The sequence below is a fragment of the Podarcis raffonei genome, chromosome 3, assembly GCF_027172205.1.
Source record: "Podarcis raffonei isolate rPodRaf1 chromosome 3, rPodRaf1.pri, whole genome shotgun sequence".
Classification (NCBI taxonomy): Eukaryota; Metazoa; Chordata; class Lepidosauria; order Squamata; family Lacertidae; genus Podarcis; species Podarcis raffonei.
In genome coordinates, this window is record NC_070604.1 from 1,071,363 (window position 1) to 1,087,037 (window position 15,675).

The 15,675-nt window shown below is 43.7% G+C and overlaps 1 protein-coding gene across 5 annotated transcripts in view; it reads right to left on the bottom strand.

Annotated features, from left to right (window-relative positions):
- ITSN2 (intersectin 2) overlaps positions 1–15,675 on the bottom strand; it is an 83,795-nt gene that overhangs the window by 66,756 nt on the left and 1,364 nt on the right. For all 5 annotated transcript variants that reach the window (XM_053380249.1, XM_053380247.1, XM_053380248.1 and 2 more), the window contains exons 2-4: positions 10,399–10,462; positions 6,536–6,628; positions 4,377–4,440 (exon numbers count right to left, since the gene is read on the bottom strand). In XM_053380249.1, coding sequence (XP_053236224.1) covers positions 4,377–4,440; positions 6,536–6,628; positions 10,399–10,426 — 185 coding nt within the window. In that variant the 5' untranslated portion in view covers positions 10,427–10,462. The remainder of the gene's footprint in view (positions 1–4,376; positions 4,441–6,535; positions 6,629–10,398; positions 10,463–15,675) is intronic.

Below are 15,675 nucleotides of genomic sequence, written 5' to 3' on the forward strand. Positions count from 1 at the left end.
TCTCAAACAAAGTGGAAGGTGTTGGAACCAGTGTTTAAATGAAGCCCTTGTAAAACTTGGTTTTAAAAGGAGTGTGGCTGATCCATGCCTGTACACCAAGGGGACAGGCAACAAATATCTAATGCTCTTAGTCTTTGTTGATGATTTGCTTGTGGCAGGGAGTTCCACAGATGAGATCCAGAAGCTCACAAGCCAACTGGAAAAGAGGTTTAAGCTTAAAGCAATTACTTGGGAGTAGAAGTAAGGCAGGAAGCAGGTGGAAGCTTCCTATTGAGCCAGAAAGAGAAAATTCTTCATTTGATAGAGCAGTTTGGCATGGAAAACTGCAAGCCAGTTCAGACTCCCATGACACCAGATTTCCCAAAGACAGTGTGTGATGATGAATTTGATCAGCCTGAGTTGTATCACTCAAAAATAGGATCACTGCTGTATTTAAACCAGTGGTCAAGGCCAGACATTGCACGTGCTACAAATGTTCTGAGCCAACGTGTATCTAAACCCAGTACTGCCGACTGGTGTGCTTTGAAAAGGCTTATCAGATATCTAAAGGGGACATTAAATGTATGTTTAGAGATATCTAGTACACAAGACGAAAAACTAGGAGTATTTGTTGATGCGGACTGGGGAAGCTGTGTAGCTACGAGAAAATCTACAAGTGGAATGGTTATGATGTTTGTCAATACCATAATTGGATGGAGGTCAAAGAAACAAGGATTTGTTGCGACCTCATCCTGTGAGGCAGAATATGGGAGCCTGTCGCTAGCATGCAATGAAATCATGTGGTTTATACAGATACTAAAAGATCTAGATTGTAAAGTAGATTTGCCTATCCAAGTGTATGAAGATAGCCAATCATGCATTGCATTAGCGGGCTCGGAAATAATGAAATCCGCATCAAAACATATTGCTATCCGTCATGCGAATGTGAGAGATTGTGTACAGAATGGGGTGATCAAACTGGAGTATTGTCAATCACAAGATAATATTGCTGACTTGTTTACCAAGCCTTTGCCAGCAACATGCCATAATGAATTGATGACAAAACTGGGTTTATGTATATAATGTATGTATGTATTGTTTCTGTTGGGGGTTTTTCGCATTTAAGAAACAGAAGGGGTGTCACGGTTAAAAATGGCCGCTGTTTCTTTAATGTGAATAAAGCTGGGTCAGCATGACTCAGCGGCCTGCACCAAGTTGTATATATAGAGTGAGAAATGTTAGTTTGGTTGCTGGGCTGGTGTTTAGGTTGAGTTGGGTTGGTTGGCTAGTGCTGGTGTGTATAGTTGTTCAGTCACTTTTGCACAAAGACTTTTAAGAATAAAACTCTGCAAGGATATTCTCGTGGACTCTTTTTGTGCCGACAAGGGTCCGAGGACCAGGCTGAGGAGACAAAGGGAGGTCAGAACCTTTCCCTCCTTTTTTGCTTTTTACAAACACTGACAGTGATCTTATGAATCATCAACCTGGCATTGCACAGCAGCACCTTAAGGTCATGTGGTTCTCCCTTGTTGATTCCAGTATCCTTCCAGTCGAGGGAGATAGCCTTCAAACAACGATTAAACCTGCCTCCTCGGGAATTATGTGGTCTGGTCTTAGCGTAACTCCTCCTCCTGCCTGTGATCACTGAGATCGGATTTCCCAGTGCATCCCACCCCCACCCCCCACCCTCAGTCAAACCAGCCCCAGCCATTCTGTTGGCTGGGGCCCACTTCAAGGCAGCACTGACCCTTTCCCCTTCAGAACAAAATGCAAACAATACAAGAAACCACTAACACTAATAATACCCTATAACCCTTGACAGCTCCACCCTTGTCCTCTTAATTATCCCAGTGATTTGAAACATTTTATACTGTGATGCCAATAAAGGTATTTGATTTGATTTGAATAATAAAAATATATTACAATTGTACTAAAATTAAACTAATCCCCAGCCCCAACTAAACGTTTCTCCCACCCCCACAGAGCAAAAACAAAGCAAAAGCAAAAACTTAAAATGTCACAGACAGCTTAAGAACATTTTAAAACACATTAGATACTTGGAGCAGGGAAGCAATAGTGGAACACTACCCCCACCCCCACGCCCTTCCCCAAGAGTTTGTTCCAGTGAGTCCAGCCCTACCCACTGGGCCCTACAGTCCTCATTGCAGCAGGAGTCTCTTTAAAGCTGGAAGTGTGAGGGCCTGGGCCTCGCCCCCTAGGTCAGTGGGTAAAGGCCTTGCAAGGAAGCAGGCCCTGAAGTCCAAAGCCGGTGGTCCAGTCCTCACTACAACAGGAGTGTGGTGCAACTGGACCCTTCCCCTCTGCAGGGAGGTGGGATTGATTTGGATGGTCCGCCCCTGCCACTTAATGGATCCAAATGGTTTCCAGAGAGTGGTAGGGGATGTTCTAACCCATGTTGGTGGCCTTTCAGCTGATTCCCTGATGACCTGCTGGAATGTGGAGTTAACCAGGACTATCGACTGGCTCCGAAGCGCCCTCTCCGATAGCATGGAGCCCAGACAGCCCCACGGTTTCCCCTAGAGCTGAGGGCGATGAAACAATCGCTGAGACAGCTAGAGCACTGATAGCGGAAAACTCATTCTGAATCGGACCGGACATGGGTTAGAGCTCAACATCAAGCCTACCAAGTGACGATAGTGACGGCGAAGAAGACATTCTTCACCACCTCTGTTGCATATGCAGAAAATAGCAGCAGGGGACTCTTTCAGGTGGTTCGCAATCTAATGGAACCATCTTCGCCACTGGGGTCTGGTAAGGACCCCAAGATCTCCTGCAATGATTTTCCAAAGGTTTTGCAGATAAAGTTGCTCAGATTCAGAAAGAGGCAGACTCCACCATGGGAGCAGGGCTGGAACGGGAGACCCGCCCAATATGGCCAACTATTGCCCGGTCTCAAATCTTCCATTCTTGGGCAAGGTGATTGAGCGGGTGGTTGCTGAACAACTCCAAGCACACCTGGAGGATGCAGACCATTTGTCTAGTCGGGATTCAGGCCTCATCATGGGACTGAAACTGCCTTGGTTGCGCTGGTCGATGATCTCTAGTGGGCTAGCAACAAAGGTGAAAGCTATTACCTAGTTCTGCTGGATCTCTCAGTGGCCTTTGATACCATCAACCATCACATCCTTCTGGGCCATCTAGAGGAGCTGGTGGCACTGTTATACAGTGGTTCCGCTCCTTCCTCCTGGGCCGTGTCCAGAAAGTGGTATGGGGGGATGAGTGTTCGGACCCCTGGACTCTCACTTGTGGGGTGCCTCCGGGTTCCATCCTCTCCCCCATGCTTTTTAACATCTATATGAAGCTGCTGGGAGAGATCATCAGGGCGTTTGGGCTGGGTGTTCATCAGTATGTGCATGATACCTTGCTTTTCTCTCTTTTAAATCAGAACCGGCCTGGAGGCGACTGGAGGATGGATGGTGGCTAACAGATTGAGGTTGAATCCTGACAAGACAGAAGTAGTTTTGCGGGGACAGGGGGCGGGCAGATTTGGGGGACTCCTTGGTCTTGAGTGGGGTAACTGTGCCCCTGAAGGAGGAGGTGCGCAGCCTAGGAGTCATTTTGGCCTCACAGCTGTCCATGGAGACGCAGGTCAATTCTGTGTCCAAGGCAGCTGTCTACCAGCTCCACCTAGTATACAGGCTGAGACCCTACCTGCCCGCAGACAGTCTCGCCAGAGTGGTGCATGCTCTGGTTATCTCCCGCTTGGACTACTGCAATGTGCTCTACCTTTGAAGGTGACCCAGAAACTACAACTAATCCAGAATGCGGCAGCTAGACTGGTGACTGGGAGTGGCCACCAAGACCATATAAAACTGGTCCTGAAGGACGTATATTGGCTCCCAGTACATTTCCAAGCACAATTCAAAGTGTTGGTGCTGACCTTTAAAGACTTAAACCACCTCGGCCCAGTATACCTGAAGGAGCATCTCCAACCCCAACGTTCTGCCCAGACACTGTGGTCCAGCTCTGAGGGCCTTCTGGAGGTTCCCTCACTGTGAGAAGCTAAGTTACAAGGAACCAGGCAGAGGACAGCCGCCCTGTAGAACACTCTCCCATCAGAAGTCAAGGAAATAAACAGCTATCTGAGTTTTAGAAGACATCTGAAGGCAGCTCTGTTTGGGGAAGCTTTTAATATTCCATGAATTAGGGAAGTTTTTTATTCTTGATGTTTTATTGTGTTTTTAATATTCTGTTGGGAGTTGCACAGAGTGGCTGGGGAGCCCTGGCCAGATGGGTGGGGTATAAGCAATAAATTATCATTATTATCATTATATAATCCTCATTAAACACATTCAGTAAAGATATAGACGTTTGTGCTATCAATATAACAATATTAAACGTATCTGCATGCATGTATGTATGTATGTATGTATTACCATATTTCAGCCAAGACTGGAGACGGCAGACCCGACTGTAAAAAAAAGGTACGTGCTTGATCGCCTATGTGGAAAGAAAAAATGGGACAAGGTGAGTCATCATCATTAATACAATTCTCAACTTTCCATTGGTGATTTTTTCCTTAAAGGACTCATTAATATACTGGACCATGTTTTTAAAAGTTATCAAAGTGCTTCAACTATTTGACATCGCAAATGCAAAATTACTGAGTGGATTTAATGTTCTGATTCACAAATCAATCAATGAAAATTTTAACAATGAGAAAGAGCCATTATTAATTTGATATATGTATTTGTAAACACCTATTTCAGCAGGCACATAGCACAGCTCCACATCAGCCTGCTGAAATACCAGATTCCCTTTGCTCATCTGCTTCCAAAGTGACGGCTACTATCATTAGGGCCCCGTGAAGACCCAGAGGGAACGATGAGGGCTACTGGTATCTATATCTAAGTGGTGAACATAGGAACCAACAATATCCTTGATCAGGGTCACCAACATTGGCCCATAGACACTATGTCCCTGAGAAGGGAAAGCAGACTCTGAGCTTTTATTTATAAGATATATCTTCCTAGAAGGAAAGCTATGAAGCAAAATGTGCACGCACTTCTAAGTGACTTCTGGGGAAGGAGCCAGACCGGATGCTCCTGCCTATCAGTAGTTTTAGCCAATGAGTGCCAGAGCTGTGATTGATAGGTGAGATGCTTGGGCCCCCTGCTTCAAACTATGGAGGGGGCTGAAGCGCCTTGCCCCATATACCCCTATACACCACACACACACACACACACACACACACACACACTGCAAGCAAGTAAAATAAACATACACAATTTTACAAAAATATGAATACAATCTAAGCATATCCAATTTTATATAAAGTCCAGACTAAAACAAGTGAAAATGCATAAAGCTAATAAAAATTAGTACTTTCTAATCAAACACATAAATCACATAACAGAAGCAATCTTACATACAATTTTCCAAAAATCAATAAAAGGCTGTCATGATTCTCCAATTTTAGGTTTAATTGCCTGCCAAGTGAGGCAAACCTTCCCTATTGAACTCCCCAAGCAGAGAAGCAATATGAATGGTCTCTCCAGGTAGCATACAGGGGCCAATTCTACACATTCCTTAAGTTATCTGCTCATTATTTGTATACCACCCTTGCTTGAAAGCATGGTGGAGAGGATTGGGTTGACTGGAAGAATGTGGGGAATGAAAGGAATGCATCTGAGGATGGAGACACAACACGACCCAGAGCCAGCCCTACTTCCAAGCACCAACTCCCTTCTGACCAGACTAGACTCTTTACCTCTTTAAACTAAGGTGAAAAGCTCTAAATAATAATAATAATAATAATAATAATAATAATAATAATAATAATAATAATTTATTATTTATACCCTGCCCATCTGGCCGAGTTTCCCCGGCCACTCTGGGCAGCTCCCAATCGAGTGTTAAAAACAATACAGCATTAAATATTAAAAACTTCCCTAAACAGGGCTGCCTTCAGATGTCTTTTAAAGATAGGATAGCTGCTTATTTCCTTCACATCTGAAGGGAGGGCGTTCCACAGGGCGGGTGCCACTACCGAGAAGGCCCTCTGCCTGGTTCCCTATAACTTTGCTTCTCATAGCGAGAGAACCGCCAGAAGGCCCTCGGCGCTGGATCTCAGTGTCCGGGCTGAACGATGGGGGTGGAGATGCTCCTTCAGGTATACAGGCAAGGCCCTCTCAGCACGTTGGCTCCAGATGCCTGGAGATGCTCGTTCACGGGAACTTGGGCAGTCCTGCGAGTTCTCATGAGAGCATCTCAGAGCCCGTGCACTGAATAGGCCTACCCCAAGCATGGTGGGGAACTTGTGGAGTGCGGTTCACTCCAGGTACCAGCTGATGGTAGAAGACCAAGTTCCAAGGAGGTGGCTTGAATATGCACCTTTTTGTATACACTGAACTCTTGGAACAGAGTCCCCACGTAAGGTGTGGCCGTCCTGTACTTGTAAATGCTATCAATCTGGAGGAACCCCTTGCTTCCTTCAAGAGGCATTTTATGCCAATTTTCAACTGAGAGCAAATTCATGATTTAAATCTTCAGATTATAATGAGGAAGGCAATTCACTGCAGAAGCACATACCAACCTGTGACATATCCCCCAACTGGTTTAAGGCTGTCAAACTGCTTGTCATACTTCAATCTCTCTTCCGAGGTGATGGCCCAAATGTTTGAGCCTCCTGAAAGCAAAAGGGAATGCTTTTAAAAAAAGTAGTTTTAAATGGGTATAGTCAACTGGGGAAAAACGAACCTTTATTTAATAAGTGATAATATTAAGCTCACGAGTTTTTAACACACTTTACCCTCACCAGTTTGGCAGGAATGCTTTTATGATTCATGGTATCTTGATGCGCAATTATTTGCTGACTGTTATTCTCTCAAGGTTTTTTCCAGCTTTAACACAATTATATGGACTTTACAGCATTAGCGGGCATGCTTTCACCATTGTTGACTTTTCAGTTAAACATTATTTACGTATGATCTATGTATGCTCAAAGGCCATCCCCCAAATCCCTACCATTCAAATGATTTTTGGAAGACAGTTACTCTTATCTCATTTTCTTCTCCTTTTTCTCCTCTCTCTCTCTCTTTATCAAGATCATGAATTTGGAACAAGAAGTGTTTCAGTATTTTATTTATTTCTTGCCCAATCCTACCATTCCAAATAGGCACTAGCTACCAGCTCATGACTGTATTGGGCTGTAATGTGATTGAAATGTATAACCATGCTTGTTTTCTCCTGCTCTGGAGGATGCACACCGACCCCTCTCGCTCTCCAGGCTTCAGCAAAAGCCTGCATTCGCCCCATAGGACACACACACATTTCCCCTTCATTTTTGGAGGGGGAAAAGTGCATCCTATAGGGCGAAAAATACGGTAAATCCTAGTGAATTCAATTTACTCCCAGGTAAATGGGATTAGGATTGAAGCCTTAAGGCTATTAAAATTTACAGTGGTACCTTGGTTTTTGGACATCTCCATTGCCAAATGTTTTGTTTTTCGAACACCAAAAACCCAGAAGTATATGCTTCCATTTTCGAATGCACCTCGGAAGTCGAATGGCTTCCACTGCGTTTATTTGTTGTTTTACAATTTTCTCTATTGAATTGGTAGCCCGTCCTTTGTGCCTCAGTTTTCAATTGTTTTGGAAGTCCAACGCTCTTCCAGAACAGATTACGTTCAAAAACCTAGCAGCCCCTCCTTCTCCCAGCCTCCAGGACTCTCCACAGGCCACTTCTCTCGTGGGCCCTGATCCATGTTCATGCTGAACTGTGGTTGCACTTCTAGCTTGCCTAGAGGGGGAGATGCAGAAAGCTCTGACTTCTGTGTGGCTGGAATGCTGCATACCCTACAAGGTTAAGAGCCACATCTATTTATGGTTTACACAAAGATAAAACAGCAAAATAAAGAAAAATGTACAAACCTACTTTAAGATGTACAGAAGTTAAAATACTAAAACAGATTAAAATTGCCTTGGCTTTCTGAGCATCTGGGTAAGCATGTCTAATCAATAATGTTTTTAGCAGGCAGTGAAAAAAATACAGTGACGTTATCACAGAGCTTTTTAAATTTCTGAAGTGTTGCAGTTCATGCTCTCTGTTGCTCCAGAAGCCAGGACAAGAACCAATGGGTGGAAGTTGCAGAGAAGCCAATTTCAGCTGCAAATTATGAGAAACTTCCTAAGATAAAGAGCTGTTGGACAACTCCCTTTCACTGTGAGTATTTAAGTAGAGGCTGGACAGCCACCAGTCAGGGATGCTGTAGTTGCATCCTGCACTAGGTTGAATTAGATCATCTCTAAAGTCCCTTCCAATTCTAAGACTGATCAAACTAATTAATGCTGCAATTATCTCTAATTTAGTACCAGCCTGACACATCCTTAAGGCCACATTTGCTAGACCAAAGCTTCACTTCAGGAAGGACTACTTCAAATGAAGAGAAATGGCTGAGTAGGGGAAGAAGCGTAAGATTTTGAGTGTGTCCACCTTACACAAGCTTCTACTCTTCATATCAGCTGCTCAGTCACCATATTCTAGGAGAAAAGTACTCTGGCCATTCTGTATCAGTTGCTCTCTTTTTCCTTCACCAAAGGGATAGGATAGGGTCACCCCCTTTTTCTGTCATGGTCCTTGTGCCTTTAACAGGAATACATCAGAAAGACAGACTTCCCTGCCATCGTGACTTTAAGCCCAAGAAAGCTTTCTGTTGAATTTCTGCTGATTATGCAACCGTTAAAGACACACTGGCAGGAAAAAAGGAACCAACCCTAGTTTAGGAAGTGACAATGCCTCTGGGAGTTAGAATGGCCCAACATAATCTAATAACCAATTTCAGCCATTTCCTCCTGTGTGTGTCTCAACTGGTGTTTACGGTGAACCTGTGTTCAGTACAGAAGCAGCAGCCAAGGCTCAGGGGCTCTCCACCCACCCAAGGTTCAGCGCCTGGCCTCTCCAGTGAAAATGACCCCTTGGGCAGAAGAGAGAGCATTGTGCAAGACCAGAGGTAGCCAAGACGGTGCCCCATGGGCATTGCTGGACTTCAACAACCATCATGCCTGACATACTGACCATGTTAATGGAGGCTGATGGGAGTTTTGGTCCAACATCCTGAGGATGTCCTGTTGGCTATCCTTAGGCTGGGAGATCAAGGATTTAACCTCATACAAGATCACTCTGTAGACTCATCACTTTTACACAGGTTGAGTTAATATCTAGTTGCAAGTCCCTTTTAAGTATTAAAAAAGTATTAAAACTTCCTAAATCATTATTTTAAAGTGTTTTATTCAATCATAAAATAAAGCCAGCCAATTATGCAAGCTTCAAAAGTGGTAATGCTCAGTGTGAAGAGATTATGCGTGGAAAAACATGAGAATGTTTCACAAACTTCTGAGTTATTTAGAGAAACAAATTGCATGCTTTAATACTTCATGCAGTAAATGCAGCCTTGAAGCTAGCAGAATATTTTACACTGCGCACATGTGGGCAAACATTTGCATGAGGTAGCAATTTTTTTACTTATCCTCAAGCCTATCTTAACTTCTCTGTTCTAAATATCTGCAACAGTGAAATAAATTTAATTTTACCAGCTTCAAGGGTTTAAGAGCTTATCCTGAAATTCCATTTTTGGTTCTTACTGGACTTCCACAGCAAATTCAGCGGCTGTAAAACTATTTTCTTTCCTTCTACAAACAAAATCAAAAGGATGATAAACTAATATGTAAATATCACAGCTGTATTCAAAATAAATGCTTTTAGATGAGCAATTTAAATGATGTGAAAAGCATTTATCATGAAATATTATGTCTGTAAAAAATTGATTTTAAGACTGTATTCCTAAACTTATTATTCTTATTCTTATTATATTTGTACCCCACCCATCAGACTGGGTTGCCCCAGCCACTCTGGGCGGCTTCCAGCATATATAAAAACACAAGAAAACATTAAACATTAACAATTTACCTACTTACGAGGTTTCTCACTAAACACAGTCGGGCTTAGTTTTTTGTAAACGTGAACAGGATTGCTTTGTTTTCTGCTACTACACTTATTACCTTAAGCAACAGAAGGTCTACAAGCCTTTCATAACCTTTTTTGGGGGGTGGGGAGGTACCATTTATGTGACATGGCCTGATAACCAAGGACACAGCTTGCCACTCACAGCTGAAGAACTCCGAAGACTGTCACACTGTTCACAGGGGATGTTTCAAGCCTTAAAATACAGTAAAATTAGCAGCTGCTTCAGGCAGCTCATGGTGCCCTCTATAAGCTCCGACAGAAGGATCATGGAAAACACACAGAACAAAATTCTGTAGGCAAAAGTAGATAGTCTTCAGAAAATTTACCAAAATTCTGAGGCATATCAATCTTAGAATTATTCAATAATACTGTAATATACGAGAAAGACAAAAGATCTTCCTCCTCAGAGGATACCCTACACAAGAGCTCCTTACCATTCATGGCTGTGGGAATGTGAGTCATTCTGCTCTGGAATGGTTCTTCCTAGCTCTCAGCCATCTGCAACATAACAACATTGGACCATCAATAATGCAGCAAGGGCAGGATGTCACTCAGCTCCTGCTAAGCAAAACCAAAGTATACCCCCTTCAGCTGACATGTCTGACAACAAACTATACAGAATTCTATACCACCGATAAAGATGCTGAATTGACAAGGTGTGGGGAATGGAATTTTTACTAGGTATATGATGCAGCCTGGAAACTGGAAATCTTTCCTTAAACGGAGAATGGGACCAATTGTGGAATGATGAAAAACAATAAAAGGCGGAGATTAAAACACAAAAGAACAACTTGGAACAAGATTAAATATTGCAACTATATTTCTTTTCAAGGGTTAGCATAAATAACTTAATGAATCAATGTCTCTAAGCTACAATCGATAAACGCCTTATTTTGAAGGTGAGGTAAAGTAAACGTACAGGACCCCTGGATGGTTAAGTCCAGTCAAAGGTGATTAAGGGAGCCGGCGTTTGTCCACAGACGGCTTTCCGGGTCATGTGGCCAGCAGGACTAAATCACTTCTGGCACAAGACACTATGACAGAAACCAGAGTGCATAGAAATGCTGTTTACCTTCCCACTGCAGCGATATCTATTTATCTACTTGCACTGGCGCACTTTCGAACTGCTAGGTCTGCAGGAGCTGGGACAGAGCAACAGGAACTCATTCCATCGCGCGGATTCAAACTGCCCACCTTTTGATTAGCAAGCCCAAGAGGCTTGGTGGTTTAGGCCACAGCGCCACCCGTGACCCAGGTGAGGGAGGAATTGGATACAGGAAAAGGAGAAGGTCCAGCAACAACATGACTTCAACTATCCTTGGTTAAGGAGGGCAACCAAGATGATCAAGGGTCTGGACACCAAGTCTCATGAGGAATGGTTGAGTGAGTTGGGTATGTTTAACCTGCAGAATAAGAGACTGGGAGGAGATATGACAGCCATCTTGAAATATCTCAGGGGCTTTCACATGGAAGATGCAGAACACTTGTTTTCTCCTGCTCTGAAGGGTACGACTGGAACCAATGGCTTCAAGCTCCAAGAAAGAAGATTCCAGCTAAACATCATGAAGAACTTTCTGATGGTAAGAGCTGTTAGACAGTGGAACAGACTCTCTTGGGAGATTGTGGACTCTCCTTTCTTGGAGGTTTTTAAGCAGAAGTTAGATGGCCATCTGTTAGCGATGGCCATCCAACTTTAGTCGAGATTCCTGCATTGCAAGGGGTTGAACTAAATCAGTGGTTCCCAATTAGCTAAGTACTAGAAAATTTTACCATCTCTATGGTAGTTTTTGTTATGTGAATGGTGCCACAAACCCCTTGGGGTCCACAGACCACCAACAATGTTCCCCCCACCTCTACGATTCTACAATCCTAAACCAAGGTGTTCCCATATGTGGCTGATTTAGCAAAACCCAGTTGTTGCTTTTCTGCTTTGATCTGTAAGCAGAATAGCAATTTCTGCCTTTCCCTTTTCATCAGCCTCAGATACTGAACCTTGGCAGGAGGGCTAAGGAACACAGACACTATTCTCCCTCACTGTAGCCTCTGCAGCTGCCACTTAGGGGGAGAAATCTATGTTAACGCAATGCTATTTAGAAGTGATAGAGCAGATTCCGAGAGAAGGCAGAATTTCAAAGTAAATGCCTGTTGTGGTAACAACAGCAAATGCCTAGGAGTTTTTGAAATCATAGAATCATAGAGTTGGAAGAGACCACAAGGGCCATCGAGTCCAACCCCCTGCCAAGCAGGAAACACCATCAGAGCACTCCTGACATATGGCTGTCAAGCCTCTGCTTAAAGACCTCCAAAGAAGGAGACTCCACCACACTCCTTGGCAGCAAATTCCACTGTCGAAGGTTACTTCTCAAGCAAACAAATTTTTGACTCTTGAAAGTGATTTATGAAACTTGCAAGAAATGAGGCAACTTGATTTCATCTAACATATTGCTTTGCATCTACTAAAAGAGAGAACACAAAGGCAAGAAATTACACACACACCCCTCGATTCATAAGAGAACATTATTAGGGAAAAATTGAAAGGATTAATTCAATTGGAACAAGAATAGATTAAGAGGGTCAAATCTCTTGAGACATATAGAAGCTACAGTACTTAAAACACCAATTGACTTACATAAGAAATATACCAATAACTGAATCACACGGGAACATTAAATGGCGACACCATGATCTTTCAGACCCTCAGTGGTGCTTCCCATCCTGAGCTATTTCATCGACTGAATGACTACAGCCTCTCTGGCCAAAATATGGGGAAGAAACCCTTCCTTGCCACCCAACAGCTCTCCTTCCTCCTCCTCTTTGCAGTCACAAGATACTACAGGCTTCATATATCCGCTCATCATTGCCATTTGTGGGCTACCAGGACAATGTTGCAGTTGGTGGAGAGGTAACCAAAGAACCGGCCCAGGTTACCGACACCCGGCAGACATAGCACAAATCAACAATGTTTTTCTGGGCTGCATCAACATAAGAACTGTGTCCAGCTCGAGGGAAGTCATAGTACCACCCCTATACAGTGGTACCTCAGATTACATACGATTCAGGTTACATACGCTTCAGGTTACAGACTCCGCTAACCCAGAAATAGTGCTTCAGGTTAAGAACTTTGCTTCAGGATGAGAACAGAAATCGGGCTCCGGTGGTGCGGCGGCAGCGGGAGGCCCCATTAGTTAAAATGGTGCTTCAGGTTAAGAACAGTTTCAGGTTAAGTACGGACCTCCGGCACGAATTAAGTACTTAACCTGAGGTAGCACTGTAATTCCACCTGGAGTCCTGTGTCCAGTTCAGGGCACCACTGTTTAAGAACAATGTGGACAAGCTGGAATGTGCACAGAGGAGTTAGACCATGATGGCCAAGGGTCTGGAAACCAAGCCTTATGAGGATCGGACTCAGTTAGGGGAGTTGGGCATATTTAGCTCAGAGAAGAGAAGGCTAAGAGGTGACATGAAAGCCATCTTCCAATATCTAAGGCAGGCTTTCTCAAACTCGGCCCTCCAGATGTTTTGAGACTACAATTCCCATCATCCCTGACCACTGGTCCTGCTAGCTAGGGATCATGTGAGTTGTAGGCCAAAAACATCTGGAGGGCCGAGTTTGAGGAAGCCTGATCTAAAGGTCGGTCACATGGAAGATGGAGCAAGCTTCTTTTCTCCGTAGGACCCAAACCAATGGATTCAGGTTATAAGAAACATTAGGGAGAACTTCCTGACAGTAAGAGCTGTTTAACAGTTGAACAGACTACTTTGGTATGTGATGGCCTCTCCTTCGTTGGAGGTGTTGAAGCAGAGGTTGGATGGCCATCTGAATGTTTAGCTGTAATTTCTGCAGTGCAAGGGATTGGAAGTGATGACCTTCGGGATTCCTTTCAGCTCTACAATTCTATGATTCTGTTATGCTTCTTAAAATCTTAAAACCACGGGGAGTAGCTTTGGGAATTAGTTTTCAGCAATATGTGGATGATAGCCAACTTTCTCTCTTTTTAATTTCATATTGAGGAAACTCTGGATGTTTTGAAGTGGTGTTTTGAGTGCAATAATGGACTGGATGTGAGCTAATAAAACGGAAGCTTAACTTTGGCAAGACAGGCAGGTGACTGGAGGAGTGATAGATAAGGTCCACAGCTTAGGAATCCTTGTGGGCCTGTCCTTGGTGCCAGATCCTCACATGGCAACTGTAGCAAGCAGAACTTTGGCTTGTTAAAGCAGATTTGATCACTACCACAGATGCCCTGGTCCAGGGGTAGGCAATCTAAGGCCCATAGGCCACAAACAGCCCATGGGGGTTGTTTTAACTGGCCCACGAACTGAGCCGCCCTCTCGGTGAGTCCCCACACGCTGCGCTAAACCGGCACAGCACGGTCCGGGGGCTCGCTTCTGTGGCGCTGGAAATCGCATCTGCGCATGTGCAGATGCTGGAAATCACGGGAACATGAGCAATCCGGCCCGTGGAGGGATCTCCGCTGGAGTGAACTGGCCCAGGCAAGGTAAAGCTGGCCGACCCCTGCCCTGGTCAATTCAAACTGAGCAAGTGTAACATACTCTATGTGGGTCTGCCTCTCAAAAGTACTGTATCAGGAAAGTTTAGACAGCAGAACTCTCTTCCTATCCTGTTCTTAGTTTCCATGTTATCCAATGTTAGTCATACTCAGAGTAAACCAATGAAATTAATAGACGGGACAGGATTATTTCAATGAGTCCACCATGAGTAGACAGTCATGGGGAAAAGAAAGTACACCTTCTTTGAATTCTGTGGTTTTACATATCAGGACATAATAACAATCATCTGTTCCTTAGCAGGTCTCAAAATTAGATAAATACAACCTCAAGGTCTATGAGCCCCATAACACCACTGTGCAGGGGTAGCAAGACACCATGACAACGAATCAACAAGGGGCACCACAACTGCACACTCATTGGAAACAAGCCCATGTCTTCCTTGGTAGGTCAACAGAAAAGAACTGAAATAGGATTTCGTTTAAATCCCCCCATGGGAAAATGTGGAATCAAGGCAAAACTCATGTTTTGCATTCATACTCTGCAACCATCATGCCGGAGACAAGAGAGCGTGGATTGCAGCTTCTGTTACATAGCTATTGTTGTTGCAGCATGCTCAGGTGTGCATGCCATGATTGGTGGGTGGTGCTGTAGTAACCAGGAATACTGTGGACGTTTGCTGATTGCTGATGGGTTAATTATAGTTTCTACAGCGCCTATGCAGTTGGCTTTACTATTAGGTACAACTCTGATGTGGCGAGATCATAAGATCACCCTGACCATTTCCTTCATTTTATTATGTTTAAATATGACCTTTTATTGATCTTTATATCTGTTCTCATGAAAGAATAGCATCTTATACAAAGAATACAGTTAAGTGCGATTACACAAAATGCAAAAGCCAAAATAGTATTGTATGATTAGTACAAATCGTGTTTCAGTTGTAAAATCTGGAAGATTTGCAAAATGCTAATTCTCATTATGCCTGTTAAGGTTGTTCTATTCATGGGGGGGGGGTGAGTGATTTACTATTCATTTTTGAGGGAAACAGACACATTCCCCCTTTGTGGGAAAGCTATGACATGCAAGTCATAAGGAACTTTGAATATTAGTACTGTAATGTTGTCTTTCATGTTTCAAAAATAAAGTTTCCAGACCTTTTGGTTGCAGGTGACACTGAAATAACCAATCGCTGACACTGA